At 47.2% G+C, this 20,400-nt stretch overlaps 1 protein-coding gene across 10 annotated transcripts in view; it reads right to left on the bottom strand.

Moving 5' to 3' along the window:
* Window positions 1-7,037: 7,037 nt before the first annotated feature.
* Window positions 7,038-20,400, bottom strand: part of AREL1 (apoptosis resistant E3 ubiquitin protein ligase 1) — a 57,901-nt gene continuing 44,538 nt past the window's right edge. For 8 of the 10 annotated variants that reach the window (XM_007533821.3, XM_016192840.2, XM_016192841.2 and 5 more), the window contains 9 exons: window positions 18,095-18,170; window positions 17,317-17,426; window positions 15,039-15,218; window positions 14,465-14,590; window positions 12,482-12,611; window positions 12,335-12,393; window positions 10,417-10,506; window positions 9,985-10,160; window positions 7,564-9,897 (listed from right to left, as the gene is read on the bottom strand). In XM_007533821.3, the coding sequence (XP_007533883.1) occupies window positions 9,795-9,897; window positions 9,985-10,160; window positions 10,417-10,506; window positions 12,335-12,393; window positions 12,482-12,611; window positions 14,465-14,590; window positions 15,039-15,218; window positions 17,317-17,426; window positions 18,095-18,170 (1,050 nt within the window). In that variant the 3' untranslated portion in view covers window positions 7,564-9,794. Of the gene's footprint in view, window positions 7,201-7,563; window positions 9,898-9,984; window positions 10,161-10,416; window positions 10,507-12,334; window positions 12,394-12,481; window positions 12,612-14,464; window positions 14,591-15,038; window positions 15,219-17,316; window positions 17,427-18,094; window positions 18,171-20,400 lie in introns of those variants that run through there. The other 2 variants (XM_060181308.1, XM_060181309.1) reach the window with 2 other exon arrangements.

The following is a 20,400-nucleotide window of genomic DNA, read 5'->3' as shown; positions in this document are numbered from 1 at the left end:
CCAAGTCCCCAAGCTCATCCTGCTTTTCCCAAAAGTTAGTTCTGCTTTCTCCTCAATACCCCCAACACACACACACACACACACACACACACACACTTAATCCACAATGCCATTTCTGAAGTCTAAACCCAAGATAGATGATCTGGTGGAGTTGTGTGCTGCTTCTGAGTATGAGAGGATGTCTGGAAGACATCACTTAGATGCCAACACAATCACATTTTTGAGGTGTGGTGGCCGCTGAGATCAGGAGCACTGGGGAGCAGGACGTCTCCTCACATGCCAGCATGTCTGTGCCCCGCGACTGGGACACCAAGTCCAGGCCTACAGGAGAACACCCACGTGTGATTCTTGCTTTGCTTTCTTGAGGAAACAGGCTGACATCAGCATGGACAGAACCAGAGGACAAGTTCTTCTGGGCAAAGGAGCTCAGAGACTTTCCTAAAGTCTGCAGCCTGGTCCAAGGCCCCTCCAGCTGCCGCCCAGCTTAGAAGCTTGGGGGATGGACTCGCAGATCTCTCCAGACCCCAAAGGAAAAGGCAGCAGTTGCTGTGCACACTATGGAGGTGACTGAGGACTCCAATTTCCTGGGTTTGATTAACAGCAAGGGAAATTGGAGTAAAACTTGGGAGTTTCCACCCATCAAGATCACAACCGAACAAGTTCATGACTATTCATGAAATCAGTCAGTTCTTTATGCCTCCTGGGCTCATTGGGAAATGGTGTTACTTGGTTGTTAAGGTTAGAGACACCTCCCTGTTCCCGTCCACTCAAGATCTCCATTTCATTCACCAAGTTGCAGGCCCCCACCAGTCCCACCTCCCCCAAAGCACACGCACTGCTGAACACCTCAGATTTGCTCAGTCTAGAGAGTAGGTTGGGGGAGACGGGTCCTAGTCCTGAGGCTGTAACATTCCCTCTCCCGGGTGTTCCCAGGAGCTCCTACCATGATGGCTGATTCAGGGCTGGCAAGGTACTTGCTGATGTCTGGTCTGGAATCCACCTTTTTTTTTAAAAATATATTTATTTATTTAGTTTTCCTTTTTTGTTGCCCTTGTTGTAGTTATTATTGTTGTTGTTACTGATGTAATCGTTAGATAGGACAGAGAGGAGGGGAGACAGAGAGGGGGAGAGAAAGATAGACACCTGCAGACCTGCTTCACCGCCTGTGAAGCGACTCCCCTGCAGGTGGGGAGCCGGGGGCTCGAACCGGGATCATTATGCCGGTCCTTGTGCTTTGCACCACCTGCGCTTAACCTGCTGCGCTACTGCCCGACTCCCTGGAATCCACCTTTTAAAAAAAAAAATTATTTATTTATTCCCTTTTGTTGCCCTTGTTGTAGTTATTATTGTTGTCGTTGTTGGATAGGACAAAGAGAAATGGAGAGAGGAGAGGAAGACAGAGATAGGGAGAGAAAGACACCTGCCGACCTGCTTCACCAATTGTGAAGCGGCTCCCATGCAGGTGGGGAGCCGGGGGCTTGAACCAGGATCCTTATGCCAGTCTTTTACACTTTGCGCCACCTGAGCTTACCCCGCTGTGCTACCACCCGACTCCCAGTGGAATCCACCTTTTCAAGGACTCTTGCTTCCTTGAAAATCAAGAGAATACCATTTCTTTGCTTTGCATATGTGTAAGGAACTGACAGTTTTCACTTGCAACAGTTTTCTCCATAATGGAAAGTCTCCAGACATGCAGTGAAACATCACCTCCTCAGTTACACAGTGAGAGAAAACACAGGGTTGGCTGGCGGCCTGCCTGGGTGTTTCTGCCTCAGTGGAAACTCTCTGGACAGTGGAGGAAGACTGAAGTGAGTGGTGGAAGTGAGACACAGATACCTATTGTGAGGGAGATAAAATTATGCTCCTGGAACAACTGTCTTGTGGCTATTTCCCCAATAATGTGATTTGGAGGGAAAAAAATCTCAAGAAAAACAATTCTTTGGGGCCAGGCAGTGACACACCTGACTAAGCACTCACATTACTGGTCCCCACCTGCAGGGGGGAAGCTTCACGAGTGTTGAAGCAGAGCTGCAGGTGTCTCTCTGTCTCTCTCTCTCTCTACCTCCTCCTCCCCTCTCAATTTCTGTCTGTATCCAGTAATAAACTTAACAAACGAAAATAAAGACAAACAATGACCCATAAGACACATGTGAATAAAAGGTTTCCACTATAAAGCACTACGAGGGGGAAAAATTTTTTTAAAGAAAAAACTTTTTTTTTTCCCTATCTCTCCCCATAAGACTGTGAGTGGCTCAGAGACAGAAGTCACTTTCTATCCTGAATCTCTTGAGCTCCCTGTGCAGCGTCTGGTATAGAGGAAGCATTATCTGAAATGTAGAAATGCAAAAAACTAACAAGAGGAGGCCACAAGCAAAGTGACCAGAGAGAAAGAGAAGGCTGCAGTCTGGAGGAAGTGGATTGACAATCTGGAGTAGAATTACACCGAAGACTTAAAAGAATCCACACAAAAATGATGACACACACATAACCTTCCTCTTACACAATCACAGTTTGTTCTCAACAGAAAAGCCATCAAAGTCTCTCCAGCTGGCTTGCAAAAACTCTCATTATTCCTGACTCTGCTAATGGGCAAACAGGAATGTCTTGGCAACTCCTCCAAGTGGGAGTTGAGGAGTGAGAGGGAGGCTTGTTGGTCTAGAGAGAAAAGGCCCTTTGCATGCAATCCACATGGCAGGTGAGGTGGGGGTGTGGAGTTGGTGACTTCACCCTAGAGGCTCCGGACCCCTCATCCTAGAGCAGATGCCATCTTTTGTGAGGTGTGTGTATGTCTCCCTTCAACTCCAGCATTCTTGAAAACACATGTTTCCTCAGTGAGGTATCCACTAGGAATCAGACTTCTGCCAAAGGGAGCTGTGTTTCATGTAAGGCAGCTTTGGAGACGAGAGATTTATTTAGACAAGCCTTTTTTTCTTCAGACTTAGTTACCAGAAATAAACATCAGGGTATTGTGTGGCGTGTCAGACTTCATTTCATTTTCATGTAACCTATGGATTTTCCACCAAAGTGGGGATAATAAAATTTCAGTATTTCCCCCACTCCTGCCCCTTGGTCATATCCGCAAGGGTGTTTTGTATTATTTATACGTGAGTCATTTAAACTTGGAAGTCACCTCATTCAAGTCATTACTTGGTATTCTACAGAATATCTCACATGTAAAACATGTTAAAGTCACTACCTAGAGCTAATGTCTCCAAGCATCTCCTCACAAATCCCAAATCCTTGTGACAGGTAACATGACAAGGTACAAAGTGTCCATCTGTCATGCTGTGTTGCCACACAAACACGAAGCAGTCAGGAAGCACTGGTGGCCTCCTGCCTGGGTCGTTTCTTAGTCTAAATTAATCTGCAAGAGACGAGTCAGCAATGCAGAAAGAGTTTTGGGTTTGACACGAAAGAGACCCATGTGAGCTCTGCCTCGGCCTTGCTGAGGAACCCTCGGCAGTTAGTTGTCCTCCCTGAGCCCCAGCTGTGTCTCGTGTTTGGATGTAAAAAACAAGATCTACCTTGCAGGACCCATGTGACCCAAGCATCTGAGAAAAGCCACCAACAGCATTTCCTTACACGACTTAGCAAGCAGGCAAGTTCAGGGAAGCCACGGAGGAGGACGAAGGACTCTTCAGACCTGAGATCTCCATCACAGGTGTGTTTCCTGAGTGTCTTGATACCCATTCTTTCTGACTGGCCTGAGCATGATGAGTCAGGAAGAGAAGTGCTTAACCTGTTGTGCTACTGCCCGACTCCCATTTGTTTATTTTTACCAGAGCATTGCTCAGCTCTGGTTTATGGTGGTGTGGGAGGATTGAACCTGGGACTTTGGAGCCTCATGCAAGAGTCTCTTTGCATAACCATTATGCTACCTCCCCCTGCCCTGACATTTTCACCTAGTTACTTGAGCTGCTCAAGACTGAGATTTTTTCTAGAGCCACCCCTGAGGGATAAAGTCCTAAGACTTTGTTCACCAGAAAGGTTCCTGATCTGCCAGCAAGCCTGGCCCAAGGCACTCATAGCCCTCAAGGACTGACTGCACAGGCTGTGGGTACGCTCAGTGATCATGCCCATAGGCCTCCTCCTGGGCGTTCACCCACCGTGCCCCTAGAGAAAGACCATCAGAGGCACTAGGCCAGGAGCCTCATGCTGATGTCCCAGAGGGACTGGTGCCGTGTCCTATGCTGCTGCGGCTCTGCCTCCAGAGATGCCAGTGTTGTTGCCACCTTGTGTTTAAGCTGCACCTGGGAGTAACAAGCCAGGTCCCTCTGGACCTGAACAACTTTGCTCAAGCCAGCTGTCAGGCTGCATCAAAAACACAGCTGGCTCTGAATTTTGAAAAGACACTGAGGCTGGGGAGGTAAGATAATAATTCTGCAAAAAGACCTTTCCCGCCTGAGGCAACAAAGGCCCCAGGTTCAATCCCCAGCACCACCATCAGCCAGAGCTGAGCAGGGCTCTAGAAACGGGGAGCAGGAGGATGAAGAGATTGCGTCTGCCATATCCTCGGTGGGACTCTACTGGCCATCTGGTAGACCACCCTGGAGTCCACTGCAGGCATCACTGTCAAACCCAAGTGAGGTAGATGGGGATCACTGGGCAAGGCACACCCCAACTCCAGGCAGCATCACTCCCACATACAAAGACCATCACAACACCCCCTAAAGATTCCCACAGATGCCCCCTTTGCACCTCAGTGCAGAACAGAAGCTCTCCTATAACTTGGAAATGGCTTTCTGTCAGATAGAGCTGAGTCCTCTGACAAAAATACTACTTCACACCTTTGCGGTAATTGTGTGCTGAGTCATTTTCCATAGGTCTACACTTGACACTCAAGAGAATCACAATCATGTGAGAAGAGTCCATCAAATCTGTTCAGGAAAGGCAAGAGCAGTCAGCTTAGCATGGGGTGTGGTTTGCTGAGAAACACTGGTCATGCTGTAAGACGACCCGTCAGATTCAGCATCATGAGTGTCAACTAGATACGCACTGGGAAATAGCTCAATGAACTTCTTCAACCAACTGTGAGGTCCAGTAAATCCTCTGGAGAAACTGGCTTTGGTTAAGAACTCTTCTACTCCTGTCCCCACTGTGACTCCTAGGACCAGCTGTCTGAGGGGAACTGGTGACAGAACTGTCGTTAAGTCAGAGTGGGGCCAGGAGACAGCTCATCTGGTAGTACACACACTGCCTACTGTGCACAGGCGAGCCCCAGCACCACATGAGAGGGCCAGACAGCAGTTGTTATGGGGCTACTCTTATTTCTCTCTCCCTTTCTGAGTTTATCTGTGAGGGGTTGTGGGAGGGGGGAGGATTTGAAGAAATCACAAGGAGCAGAAAAAAGGAGGGGAGGAGGGAAGAAAGGAGTGAAGATAAAAACTCACCTCTAGGGGAATGGGGTGGTGGTGTACCCAGTTGAGAACACATACCACCATGCACGAGAACCCGGGTTCAATGCCCTGCTGCCCACCTGCAAGGGAGAAGCTTCATAAGCAGTGAAGCAGGTCTGCAGGTATCTCTCCCTACCTCTCCCTCCCCTCTCAGTTCTATCAAATAAAATAGAATAAAATGAAAGAAAGGAATAAAGGGAGTGATAAAGGAAGGAAGGGAGGGAGGGAGGGAGGGAGGGAGGGAGGGAGGGAGGGAGGAAAAAATGGCCGCCAGGAGCAGTGGATTCATATTGCTGGCACCAAGCCCCAGCGATAACCCTGGTGGCAGGCAGGCAGTCACCTTTAGAGGGGTGGTATGAGCTAGCTCTTAGTGCTGTAATGTTTTCTTTGTGAACCTAGGTGGTGCTTCCTCTACTATTAAACTGTACAGGCTTGTGTTCCTTCTTGTATGTTCTATTTCAAAGGAAAGGGAAGTCACTTTAAAATGTAAGTTCTACAGACACCAGTTAATCTAGCTGAAGTCCAAGTGGAGGTAAGGAGCTCCTGGGCCCTGGAGGTCCAGGAGAGCCTCTGCCGGCACCCTGCAAGCACTGACTCGGGGCCCACAGCCAACACTGGACGGGCAGCTGCAGGGAGTTTCCACTGTGTTCACAGGAGAACAAGCCTACAAACAACTTGATGGGGATGACTGGGGAGTGTTCTGAGATCCATTCTAAGGCACACATGCAGCAAGCATGGAAGTTACTCTAAAAATATATATAAAGTTAGGGGCTAGGGAGTGGTGCACATGGTTAAGCGCACACATTACAGTGCGCAAATACCCGGGTTCAAGCCCCTGGGTCCCCACCTGCAGGGGGAAAGCTTCATGGGTGGTGAAGCAGGGCTGCAAGTGTGTGTGTCTCTCTCTCTCTTTCCCTATCTCCCCCTCCCTTATCAATTTCTCTGTCTATATCCAATAGTAAGTGTAAATAAATAAAATTAACTTTTTTCTATCTTATTTTATAGGACCGAGAAATTGAGAATCTAGGGGTAGGAAGGGGGAGAGACACTGGCAGGCCTGCTTCATCACCCCTATTATTAATAGAAGCAGATTATTTTTTTTAATACATTTGGCTCAGGGCTTTGGTGAAGCAGACACTATAATTCTAGACTCAAAGCAGAGGTCTGGTTTTCTATCTCTTACCACTGGCTAAAAAAGCAGCAGTCCCACCTGCTACACAGTCTGAGGAGTGGTGTTTTTATTTACCACAGTGCCTGTGTGAGCATGAGGCAGGGCATGTGATCACCTGTAAACTGGTGACAGAGCAGTGTCAACAGACAGCTGACTTATTTCCCCTTGTACATTTTTCATTTCTAAGTGTTCTACACTGAGTTTCTTATCAAAACTACTGAATTAATGTTCAGGGGCCAGGCAGAGGTGCACCTCATGAAGCGCACACGTTACTGTGAGCGAGGCCCCAAGGTTCAAGCCCCTGGTCCCCACTGGCAGGGAGAAAGCTTCATGAGTGGGAAGCAGGTCTGCAGGTGTCTCTCTGCCTCTCTCCCTTTCTATCTCTCCCATGCCCTCTCAATTTCTGTCTCTATCCAGTAATAAATAAAAACAAATTAATATTAGATTGATGAGGGGCCCAGACAGTGGCTCACCTGTTTGAGAGCTCACGTTACCGTGCTCAAGGATCCGGGTTCAAGTTCCTACTCCCCACCTGCAGGGAGGACACTTTACGAGCAGTGAAGCAGGTCTGCAGTTGTCTCTCTTTCTCTCTTCCTTTTCTATCTTCCCTTAGTGTCTCAATTTCTCTCTGTCCTATCAAATGAAATAGAAGGAAAAAAATAAGAAAGGGAAATGTGGCCACCAGGAGCAGTGGATTTGTAGTGCTGGCACTGAACCCCAGTGACAACCCTGGAGGCAAAATAAATACACAAGTGATTGAGGAGAACAGGCGCTACCCTCCCCTCTTGCCAGATGCCCTTCAGGGCTGAGCATGTGTGCCTGGCACCGTGGGCCATGGGGGGAGGGCGGTGGCGAGGGGCAAGCCGGGGCTCCAGGACTTCATTCTATCTCAGCTTCTGGGAGGAACCTCTCGGAGAACTCAAAAACACTTGTAAATGTTTCTTCCTGTCCCCATCCAATTTAAGCGCTATATCATCACTCAAAACAGCCACTTGCTCCTTTGTCCTTTTAAACATTTATTTATTTATTTATTGTACAAAATATTTACACTATCACGGCAATTGCCTGGCCCTCTTGCCTGGCCTGACAACTCTGTACCAGGGCTTGGTCTCTGCAGAAGTGCACGGACACACCGTCATTCTCCTTGGTGTTCATCAGGTGCCTGGTTCCCTTCAAAGACACTAAACAGCCAGGAGGTCAACTGGCTTCCCAAATACCTGGCTCACAGGGGCACGGGCAGAGGAATTAGCCAAAGTAAGAAAGAAGAAGAAGAAAAAAGTGTCCAAGAAGTCACAAGTGCTTTTTTTTTTTTCTGCCACATTGTACCTTTCCCCACACTGGATAGTATCCAGTAGGATTAGGGGAGAAAAAGAGGAAAAGAAAAAGCCCAAAGAGAGCAAAGATACTTTAAAACAGAACAAGGAGAGAACAAATCAGATTAGAAAACCACAACAGTACCAAGCGGTTTTGTTGAACGGGGACGGGGATAGGGATGGGGGGGGGGGGGGCTGAGACCCCTGCAGGGATGCAGCTGCCCCCACTGGGCTGCACGGACGCCCAGGATGCTTGGACGCCCAGGATGCTTACGGCAGGGCTAGCCAAGAAAGCAGCGTGAGCTCTAGCACCAGTCTCTGGAGGTCGCTAGAGGTCGATGCCAAATTCAGAAGAGAAACAGCTGCCTGAAAGACAGGGCAGCCCACACCCTTGCTAAGTCTCTGGCCTGAGGGGCGACGCCCCACTTCCCAGGGTGGTGACAGGGCCCCTGTGCACACCCCACAGGGAAGCACGGGGCAGGCACGGTGCCGGGTCCTGGTCCCTGAGTGGAGCAGTGGCTGTGTGGCATGGAGGGCCCTGAGGGAGAGACCCCATGGTGGATCCTGGACCCCCAGGGTGAGTGAGATCGACGCCAGGGCCGAGAAGGGCAGATGGCAACTGCAGGGGACTGAAGTCAGGGAGAAGTGCAGCCGCTCAGAGGGCCTGACAGAGACAGATGGACTCAGACATGCTTCCAGAAGGTCATGGCTGGCTACACCTCTGGACTCTGGACATTCTGGTTTTCACAACAAAAATGGCTTGTCACACTCTCAAGCTGACAGTGGTACCACACACTGGGAACAGGGTAGCTTGCAACAAGGCCTTAACAGAGATTTTGGGGGGTGATGAGATTTTCTGAATCATTCACTCTGAGGGAGGAAGGGACCCATCGTCTCCTGGCAGCTGCAGGCTCTCTTCAGTCATCGTGACGCAGTAGCCATCGTCGTCTATATTCTATCCCCCTCACTGCAACTGATGGGGAGAAGGGAAGGGACTGTTTCCTTGTGATCAGCCCCTCTCCTCTGGCTTCAGTGTTACCAGAGACCACCAGGCAAAGGGACACAGGGTCTGTTGGCAAAATCTTCTCACTGTCCGCATTCCCTGCTACAAGTTTTCTTCAGCAAAGAGCTAGAGGGTCCCCATCTCTTCATGGACTGTGCGACTGCAGTGCCCAGGCCCAACCGTCCCTCCAAGCACAGGCCAAGCACAGGGGCTTCATGCCAGCCGCGCTCAGGCCTCTACACGCAAAAGGAGAATGATACGCAGCTGTAGAGACCACAGTCCAGCAGCTTTCCATGTTCTTGGGTCTGCTTTTTCTAACTGGCTCAAACTCAATCAGCCTCGAGAGTTCCTCCTTATGGATTAATGATCATTTCAGAAATGTCTGAGGGGAAGCTCCTTTTCCAGTTTGGACACCATGAAAGAAATCTTTTTTTGTCTGTTTTTGCTATCAGTTCCTTTGAGAGGTAGTCCAGTGTTACCAGGGACGAAGCTAAAAGCCGCTTGCACAAACTATTTTCTACCATCCAGCTCCAAGGAAGAGACAAAGGGCCTGCTCCCAGGAGGACACGTGCACACAGGCCCAGTGGGGACCTCTCAGGGGTGTCAGAACCCTCCGTGCAGTCTCACTCGGCCACGTCAGCGATGCCCACTGCTGACATCCACCAAGGACCGAGTGAGACCACAGCAGCAGCTTCTCCTGATGAACGGGGTTGCCAACGCTGTCCAGGGCCAACACAGCCTGGGGCGTGGGCAGGAGAGGGTGAGTGGGGGAAACAGACAAGGCCTGCAAGTGGCCCACCACCCAGACGCAGGGGAGCATGCAGCAGCTTCCAGCTGGTGGTTCTGTGAGTGAGCGCTGTGGTGGTGCCGTCAGCCGTGTGCCTCACCGCCGTGTGGACGGCCGAGAGTCATCAGAGCATGCCGAAGCCCTCGCAGCCCTCGCTGATGGCCAGTTGCAGCATCCGGTGCACCTCCTCATACGAGTCGTAGGTGGGGAGGCACAGCTGGTTAAAGCTGTGAGGGCAGGGGGAGTCGTGACTAATTTGCCCCAGCAGAGGCGGGGAGGTGGGGGCAAGGGTGGGGGCCTGGACAGACACCTACCACGTGTGCGCGGTGGGCAGCGTGCTGTGGGTGGGAGCGGCGATGATCTGAAACGAGGGGCAGAGGGCTGCAAAGCCCCCAGGGGGCAGCTGAGAGGAGCCCGTAGTGAACTGGAGTAGCCGAGCCAACTCCTCTTGGGTCAGGCTGGAAACCACAGTCCAAAACCACCTCATGACCTGAAAGGAGAACAAAAGAGCAGGTCACACTTGGGCCAGGCTGTGAAGACAGACAGGGACATTAGCCTGGTGCCAAGCCCTTGAAGAATCTCACCCGGGAAGCCGCTCCCGGGTGACAGGGGACAGCATCACAGCTCACACAGCCTCCCGCCCACAGGCCATTCCCCAGTCAACACGTCTAACTCCTCCACTTCTCTGGTATGTTTCTCTTTAGGAAGTGGCTTACACCCAAGCAAAAGAACTAGGGTCCACGTACCTTTTCTCTGAAATGCCACGAGCCACCAACAACCACTGCATGGGCTTTGAAGTCAGACACACTGATGTCCCCTGTCCCACACATCAGCAGCTAAGGGAGAGAGCCACATGTTACCAGGGCACTCAGATAAAGACCCAACATGAGGTCAGCTTTTTCTTTCTTTCTTTCTTTCTTTCTTTCTTTCTTTCTTTCTTTCTTTTCTTTTTTCTCTTCATTTTTTATTGGAGCACTGCTCAGCTCTGGCTTATGGTAGTGCTGGGGATTGAGCCTGGGACCACTGGTGCCTCAGACATAAAAATCTTTTTTGCATAACCATTATGCTCCAACCAGAGGTAAGCTTTTTCTAACTGAAAAGTCAAAATTAGCTATACTAATATGTATATGAGAAGTAAAGAAAACACCAGAATAGATGTCAGAAAACCAGTTCAGTTTTTTGTCTAGGAGACAAAAAAAATCAGTTCCAACAGGCCTCGGTTAATTATAACCAGTGTAGTCAAGTCACACAGCTTAAAACACATATGGAGAAACGTCTATAACCTTACTCAGGAACTCGGAACTAGAGTCTGGGAAGAGCAGAGAGAAGTGGAGACTCTTCCCTCTGAGGAAGCCAGCCCATTTGTCATTTGTCTTAAATACCAAAGGATTTGCAAAGACGACACATGCTAACAGTCCTGATGGCTACTCAACCAGTGTCAATACTTGGTCAATAAGGAAGCGTCACTGTTCATGAATCTACTGCTTTCTAACTTTCTCCACTGCCGCCGGGGTTATTACCAGGATTCAGTGCCTGCATGACCCCAGCACTCCCAGTGGCCTTTTCTTTCTATCTCTACATAAAGGGTGAAAGAGACAGAAGAGGAGGAGGAGGAGGGACACTGCAGCATTATCCCACCACTAGGAAAACAGCCTACATGGGGACCATTTTCCCACCACTAGGGTAGCACTCCTACATGGGGACCATGGGCTTGAACCCAGGTCTTCTTACACAACAATGTGTGCACTTTATTGGGTGAGCCACACTCTGGCCCCTACATTCTGACATTTTTTTTTTTAACAAAGCACGACCCAAGACACGGCAGCGTTAAGAATGCTGGTTGAGTGCTTTTTTAAATTTTTTTTTATTAATTTTATTTTTGAGAGAGATATATAGAGAGACACAGAGAGAAACACCAGAGCACTGCTCAGCTCTGGCTTATGGTAGTGCAGGGGACTGAACCTGGGACTTTGGAGCCTCAGGCATGAGAGTCTGTTTGCATAACCATTATGCTGTCTCCCCTGCCCCATTCTGACATTTTTTAAAAGTTGGAGAGGACTGGACAGATGGCCTCACCAATGTGTCCTAGAACCCCCATCTCCCCAGAGCCCTGCCCCACTAGGGAAAGATAGAAACTGGCTGGGGATGTGAATCCACCTGCCAATGCCCATGTCCAGCGGAGAAGCAAGTGCAGAAGCCAGAACTCCCACCTTCTGCTCCCCATAAAGAATTTTGTTCCATGCTCCCAGAGGGATAAAGAACAGGGAAGCTTCCAATGGAGGGGATCGGATACAGAGCTCTGGTGGTGGGAACCATGTGGAATTTTACCTGTTATCTTACAATGTTGTTAATCATTATGAAATCACTAATAAAAAAAGTTAGAGAGGGGCTGGGCAGTGACACACCCAGTTGAACACACACATTACCATGCACAAGGACTTGAGTTCAAGACCCTGGTCTCTAACTACAAGCAGGAAGCTTCTCCCCCACCCATCTCAATTTCTGTCTCTAAAAAAAAAAAAAAAAAAATGAATAAATAGATTATAAGTAAATTCTGCAAAAGGAACTTCCCACTACATCTCCTAACAAGACGCAGCAAGCCTGTTCCTGCGGGCACAACCAGGACCCTGCCAGGGAGAGAGAGTGGCAACTGTAAACACTCACCTCAAGCTCATTTTCATCAAAAATTGCCAAAAGGTTCTCAGGGACCAATTCATTCAGGCCTGAAACAAAAAAGGAAGTTCAAGCATGCAGCAGCTGCGCTGCAGAAGCAGACGTCTCCACACCAGCTGAGAGCAGACAGGATCTCACCTTTGAGGAAATGTTCCACCTCGTCCTTCACCTGACTGGCCAGCCTGTACTGGGCCAAGAGATTGAGATAGAAGATCTTATTTGCATTGGTGACCGGGGTTTGTGCTCCACCTGTCATGAGTTCTACCACCTGAAGTAAGAGCAAAAGACAACAGTGGGAAGCTGAGGGTGGGACGTCATAAGGGGATCTTCTCAGTCTGTCCCTGACCCAGCAGGATTGAACTCCACCACAGGAACAAGCTGCTGCGACACTCAGCTTCGCAGCACACTGGTCTCCACTAGGCCGCACAGCTCCTGCCGCTGCTGCAGTATCTGCAGCGGGAGCCCATGAGGTTTTCCTCTAAGGTGGTCAGACAAGGAGACGTTACGGCTTCCAACAGCAACATTTTACTCGACGGCTGAAAATCAGACCACTACTGATTTCTCTTAAGCCCCTAGGCCAACAGAAGGTAAAGCCAGACAAACAGAGAAGAAGCCTTTCTAGGGCTCAGAAATTCTAAACTGAGGGGGCTGGGCAGTAGCAAAGGGAGTTAAGGGCACACAGTGCAGAAGCACAGGGACCAGCACAAGGATCCCCAATAAGCACCACCTAAAGGATCTCTGAGGAAACCACAAAGCATAGTTTAAAACCACTACCCTGGAAGACAGTGCAGTGGGTGAAACACTAGAACTCTCAAGCATGAGGTCCTGAGTTCAATTCTAGGCACTGCATATACCACAGTGATGTTCTGGTCTCCCCCACCCCACCCCATCTTTCTTATAAATAAATCTTAAAAACAAAATACAAACCCACAAAGTGTGTACAGATTTGACCACAGCTGTCTGCTTTCAGTCACCAGATCAGACTTTAAGGTCCTGAAAACAGCATGGTACTGATGGAACTTCACCCCAGTCACAATTCTCAATGACTTAAAACACATCACTTATTATGTCTAATTCTAAACACTTTTTTTAAATTTCTTTATTGGGGAATTAATGTTTTACATTCAACAGTAAATACAATAGTTTGTACATGCATAACATTTATCAGTTTTCCACATAACAGTACAACCCCCACTAGGTCCTCTGTCATCCTTTTTGGACCTATACTCTCCCCCCACACACACCCCTGGCTACTTCTTTTATGTTGACTAAGTGGACTAAGAATTCAATTACTGAGACTTACCATTCACATTAGTTCCAATTAAGTTAAGCACTCCTGGGTTACAAGGCCTAGTTCAATCCTCTACTGACTCTAGCCAGTTGGCCACATCCGGTCAGGGAGATGGGCTCTGTCCACTCACATGTATGTCACACTGACAGCTAACACTCCAGACTGTCCACAATGAGTGTGTGATTATCAGTGGTTACAGCTTTTTCAGTCACTGGTATTTTTCTTTCAATTATACACTACTGTAAACTGTAGTTTCATCAATAGCACTTGACACTATTTAACTTCATCATTTGATAATGGTTAACAGAACTACACTGTATCAAAAATAGTCCTGATGGTGTAGTGCATCAAAGTAAAAGACTCTGGGGTGGCGGAGAAGGTTCAGGCACTGGGACATGATGGCAGAGGAGGACCTAGTGGGGGTTGAACTGTTATGTGGAAAACTGAGAAATGTTATACATGTACAAACTACTGTATTTTACTGTTGACTATAAATCAATATTCACCCAATTTAAAACAATTTTTTAAATACTCCTAGTAAGAAAAAAAATACTCCTGGTCAACACTTTTCTCAGATTTTATGTAAGCACAGTCTTAGAATACAAGTTGCCTATATCCTTAATACTAAGGTAGAGTGTGGGATACAACACCATCAACTATTGCCACAATAATGCAAATGAAATGAAGTGAGACAGTTATCTGGTCACTCCTGTCACACTGGGGTTCTTGGAAGACAGCAGAAAGACAGACTGTCTCCATCACCTGGACGGCACTGCTCTAAGGAGGCTGGAAGCACCGGCTCCACCAACCTGCTGCTCTTTCTTTCTCACCTTATCCAGCTGGCCCGATCGGTTGTATTTCTCCTCCGCGAAGACCAGCTCCATTTCACTCATATCATTGTTGAGAATGAAACAAACTTTAGACTTATAGAACTCTGGGTCATCTGTCTCAAAGTACTGAGGACACAGAAACACAGAACAGAACGTGACTACACGTGCCCAGAAATCAGATCTGTCTCTGCTTGGACACAATAACCCCACTCAATTTGAAAAATCATAAGCTCCGGGGGCTGGGCAGTGGTGCACCGGGTTAAGTGCACGTAGTGAGAAGCATAAGGAACTGTGCAAGGATCCCAGTTTGAGCCCCCAGGTCCCTATCTGTAGGGTGAAGGAAATCTACAGGGTCTATCCTTCTCCCTCTCTATCCCCCACCCCCTTCAATTTCTCTCTGTCCTATACAAAAAAAAAAAAAAAAAGCCACAACAACAGTGGATTCACAGTGCCAGCACCAAGCCCCAGCAATAACCCTGGAGGCAAAAAAAAAAAGAATCACAAGCTCAAAATGGAGAGACCCCACAGTTGTTGGTCAGGGACTTCAGCAGAAAGTGTGCAGCTACAGAATGACCTTGTAATGCATCCGTAATCCTATGATTTGGGCCAGGAAAGAACGGGTGAAGCGAGCTCGAACCAGCTGCTTGTAGGCCCCTCCTAGAGAGGACTCGTAGAGACACTTGCCCACCAGCCGCCCGGCAAACTCATACATCTTCAAACGCAGGTGGGTGGGGCGGTTGGGGTTGGGATGCACCTGCCCAAGAAAGAAGTTTAAAGTCTCCGGGTCATGTTTCTTCAAACCCAGTTCCAAAAAGACCCTCCCCCTGCCTCCCCTCCTCATGGAGCAAGAACTTCAGTGTGAGGCAGGATCACAGCACCCATCCAAATGGCACTGGTCTTTGGCAGCTACCACTTGAGGCCAAAGGCAGACCTGCATGGCACTGAAGAGTCTTTTATTAAGTTTGCGAATCCTGGCTGAGTACAGAAGTTGATCAAGGGACTGAGGGTCCAGGACACAGCTCACACAATGTAGTGGACCCACTGCCATGCACATGGCCCTGGCACCACATGGAAGCCCTAGGAGTAACACTGGGGGAGCTCCAAGGATGGTGGGGAGCTGCAGTGGTGTCTCTCCCTCTCTGAAAAACAGGACCCAGGGTGGTCCAGGAGGTGGCACAGTGGATAAAGCGTTGGACTGTCAAGCATGAGGACCTGAGTTCAATCCCCGGCAGCACATGCACCAGAGTGATGTCTGGTTCTTTCTCTCTCTCCTCCTGTCTTTCTCATTAATTAATAAATAAAATCTTAAAAAAAAAAAAAAAAAAAAAAAAAACAGGACCCAGGGAACTGCTCAGTGCATTTGTGAGGCTTTGGACTCACTGTCCAATGCCACACTAAAATACATGTATATGTATATGATGATGCAATTGCCTTTCCCCTGAACCAGAACTTTCTTCAGTTAGAGTCTACTTCTACAATCCTCACACCTCTGTCTATTCAAAGATTTAGTACAGAGTTCAGTTGCTTGAGGTGTGTTTTGAGAAAATAGCTGAAAACCCTGTAAGAGGATAGCTTCAGGAACAGTGAAGCAGGTCTGCAGTTCTCTTTCTCTCTCTCCCCCTTCCCTCTCAGTTTTTACCAAATAAATAAATAAATATGGCACAGGTGGTAGCACACTGGGCTAAGTGCACATATTATCTTGCACAAGAATCTAGGGGGCTTCAAGCCCCAACTCCCCACCTGCAGGTGGGGTACTTCACAAGTGGTAAAGCAGGTCTGTAAATGTCTCTCTGTCTCTCTCTTACTATCTCCCCCCCCTTTCAATTTCTGTGTCCTATCAAGGATAATAGAAAGGAAAAGAAAGGAAAAATGGCTGCTGGGAGCAAAGGATTCGAAGTACCAGCTTGTCCAAGCCCCAGCAATAACCTTGGAGGAAAAAAAGAAGATTAAAAAAAAATTGTGGTCTGGGAGGTGGTGCAGTGGATAAAGCATTGGATTCTCAACCCTGAGGTCCTGAGTTTGATCCCCAGCAGCACATGTACCAGAGTGATTAATGTCTGGTTCTTCCTCTCCTCCTATCTCTCTCATGAATAAATAAATAAATTCTTTAAAAAAATATTTTAAAAAATAATAACAAATAAATACTAGGAAAAAGATATGGTGCTCCATGGATGGCAAAGTTGTGTCTTGGTGTCTTTCCCTCTCTCTAACCTCTAACCTCTTTCCCTCTTTTTGTCTTTAAAAATAGAGACTACAGATATTTTTCAGCAGCATGGCACATGTGTAAGTTTATCCACACAGTGCATTAAAAATGTTAATAATCTACTCTCAGGCAGAAGTTGACAAACAAGATCAGAAACGAAAACACAAGTAGAACCTGAAATGGAATTGGCATATCGCACCAAGGTAAAAGACTCTGCAGTAGGTGGGTGGGGAGAATACAGGTCCATGAAGGATGATAAATGACATAGTAGAGGTTGTATTGTTAAATGGGAAACTGGGGAATGTTATGCATGTACAAACTATTGTATTTACTGTTGAATGTAAAACATTAATTCCCCAATAAAGAAATAAATTTTTTAAAAAAGCAAAAAAAAAGTTAATAATCATGACATTACAATGCATTTTAGTAAAATTATTCATCAGTCTGAACATTCTCTTATTATTTTACAGACAAAATTAGAAAGGCAAGGAGAAATGAGGGAATCTGCTCATTCAATATTGTAAGTATCCAAACTAGAACATGGTACAGGTGATTATGAGAACATTCCACAGCCTCAAGCCCTTGTTAGTGGGTCCTCTATAACACAATCCACATTTTCCACCCGCCCATGGAAAAGTCACACACTCACTAAGGCTTGGTTGTTGTCGCTGAATCGGGTAAAGAGCTGATTGGTGGTATCAAATAGTGCTTTGCAGATTAGCTCAAACCATTCCCGGCGAGGCCCTCCCCAGTCCAGAGCTGAAAAGTGTAATAAAAATAAAGAGTGACGGGCCAGGAAGATAGCTTAGCCTGTTAGAGCACAGAACTTGTATGCCTGAAGCCCCAGAGGTCACAGGTTCAATCCCCAGTACCATTTTATGCCAGAACTAAGCAGTGCTCTGAGCTCTTTCCTCTCAATCTCTCTCTCTCTCCCTCTCCTTCTCTCTCTCTCTTTCTCAACAAGTCAAAAAACATATAAATAAATAATTAACGACTCTGGCCTACCACCTCTTACATTTGTTCATCTATTCATGACTTTACACACTCCACATTCCTTCCATTCTACTATGTCAGTGTTACCCCACTTGAATCTGCCTAAACTCTGAGCTTTCTTCGAAATTCCTTCACAGCCATCCTGTGGGGTCAAAAGTAGTCTGACCCATAAGCAGTAGTGCTCTGAAACAGGCCTGAGACTTCCACAGAAGCGACCTTGCTGTGGTGCCGACTTCCAGAGCTCGGAGTTCCTGTCTGCTCCACAAGCTCCACCAAGCTATTGGTCACTAAGTACCATCCTTCTCTGTTTGGACCCAGGGCTACTTCTTCTCAGGGAAAAAAGAGCTTTAGGAATAGGGATGGTACACAAGGCTGTTGCTGAGAAGTATAAGGGGGAAGGAAGGAGAGTTAAAAAGATGACCTTCAAAACTGACCTTCTTCATCCTGGAAAACCACTTCAAAGTTCTTGCTCCAATCTGAGATGGAGAAATTCCGAGTGGCTTTCAGAGACTGAAAAGCAGTGAAAAAAAGGAAATTGTCAGACCACTGAGTGGGTGTTAAAAAAAAAAAAAAAATCCCTGAATGCCAAGATCTATTAGCCACTAGCACTCAGGGAAGACACTGTATTTAGACGTTTTATGGGTATCATCTTATATTTACATGGTTTCTTACTGTTTTTTTATTGTTGGTGGTGGTGGTGGTGTTTGTTTTTTCCAGAGCACTGCTCACCTCTGCTTTATGATGGTGTGGGGGATTGAATCTGGGACTATGGAGCCACAGGTGTGAGAGTCTCTTTGCATAACCATTATGTTATCTATTCCCACTCCATCTTATATTTACAAATGCAGGTAGCCTGAAGAAACTCTGGGTTTAAAAAACAATATAGTTAGTCTTTACACCACTGGATGTTGAAACCGGTTACTTTTTATGTTCATTTTATGAATGAGAAAACTCCTACACAGTGAGTTTTCAGACTCATAATTAACCAAGGAAATAGGGACTACTGGCTGACAGTCAAGTATGGCCCATCTACTGGCCTTCTTTATTCACCAGGCTAGCTTGGTCCAGTCAGGAAGCCACACCACACAGAGAAGATGGCTGAGGAAAGGGGTTTCCAGTCACACCTCCCAGAGTGTACTTTCACAGACACTCCTGGACAGGGCTGAGGAAAGGGGAGTGTTGAGCCAGTGTCCAGGCAGCAGATACACATACCAGGGGCTCCTTTTCCATCAGACTAGAGTGACAACAAGTCATTTGCTCTTTCTTTGCTTTCTTTGCTTCTTTCTTCCTACCTTGCCTCCTCCCTTCCTTCCTTCTTTCTGATAGAGGTGGAGAAGACAGAGGCAGAGAGAAAGTAAAAGTGGTAAGAAAGAAATAAAGGAAGAAAGAAAGAAAGAAAGAAAGAAAGGAGAAAACCCAAACTCCAGTCTTCAGTCACAACATGAAAAGCTTCACAAGAAGTGAGCAGTGCTGTGTGTGTGTGGGGGGGGGTCTTTCCTTCTCTATCTCTGTCTCTGCCTCTGCCTCTTAACCTCTTAAAAAGTCTACCAGGAGGTCACAGGAGATAGCTCAATGGTTATATAAAAAGACTTGAGTTCAATCCTCCACATCACCATAAACCAGAGCTGAGCAGGGCTCTGATGGATAATAAAAACCTACCAGGAGCAGAGGAGTTGGGCAAGCAAGGAACCCCAGCGATACTTACTCTTGGTGGCCAAAATAATAACAACAACAACAATATGTTAATTAGTGTCTCTCCTCTCAATAACATGCATAGTTCCAACAAATCTGACCCAAATTTAGAATAGTCAAAAAAGAAAAATAGTCTTTAATAGATAAAACAGAGAAGTCTGAGATTCGACTTCCGGAGGCGGAGCTATGAGCAGCAGATCGCTTTCTCTCCTCTCCTCTCCTCTCCCGGATCAATTAGGAATACCAAAGGAGACCACCCGGGACCGAAACAAGACAGGACTAGAATGACCACAGGAACCCAGTAAATCACCAGTGAGTACAAACACCGGTGGTGTTTGTACTCCAGAGAGTACAGAGAGTACAGAGAGGAGAGAGGAGCCTAAGGAGAGATTAAGTGACTGCTAACAGTTCAGTAGTTTATCAGTTGAGACACCACCTCCAGTCTGCTCCACAACAAGGGGACAGCTTAAGGGAGGAGAGGACTCCCCACAGACTCACCAAGTGCAACTCTGAGTCTCCACTGCTACTACCCTCAGAATCTGGAGCAGCGACAGGGAGGGACAACAGGGGACAGAGATCTAACCAGGAAACTCAGAAGACCTATAACTCCATGGCATAGCTGAGGGGCTGTGAAAGTCTCTTTGCATAACCACTGGATTATCTCTGCCACACCCTGCTTTATCTCTTGGTCAGTGATTAAGCTAAGAAGCCTATTGATAGTATAAAAGCCTATTGATAGTATAAAAGCCCTCAGGCTCCCATAGCCTACAAGGAAGAAAAAAAAAAAAAGAGGCTTTTAAACCACTGAGCTCCAACTCAGGGATTGAAACAACTGTTAACTTCCACCACTGTGAACCCTTTAATTAACTTACTTAGACACAAGTCAATCCAGGCAATAGTGTTCAATAATTTGAAAAGTACTGATAAAGGGAACTCATAATATATAAAATGGTTAAAACAACAAGAAAAAATATTGGAGAATCGAACCAGGACAAGAGTTCAGCTAAAAGTCCTCCAGAGGGTGAAGCACAAAATAATGAGTTCAACA

The sequence above is a fragment of the Erinaceus europaeus genome, chromosome 22 (genome assembly GCF_950295315.1).
Source record: "Erinaceus europaeus chromosome 22, mEriEur2.1, whole genome shotgun sequence".
NCBI lineage: Eukaryota > Metazoa > Chordata > Mammalia > Eulipotyphla > Erinaceidae > Erinaceus > Erinaceus europaeus.
This window is presented reverse-complemented; position numbering and strand designations above follow the sequence as displayed.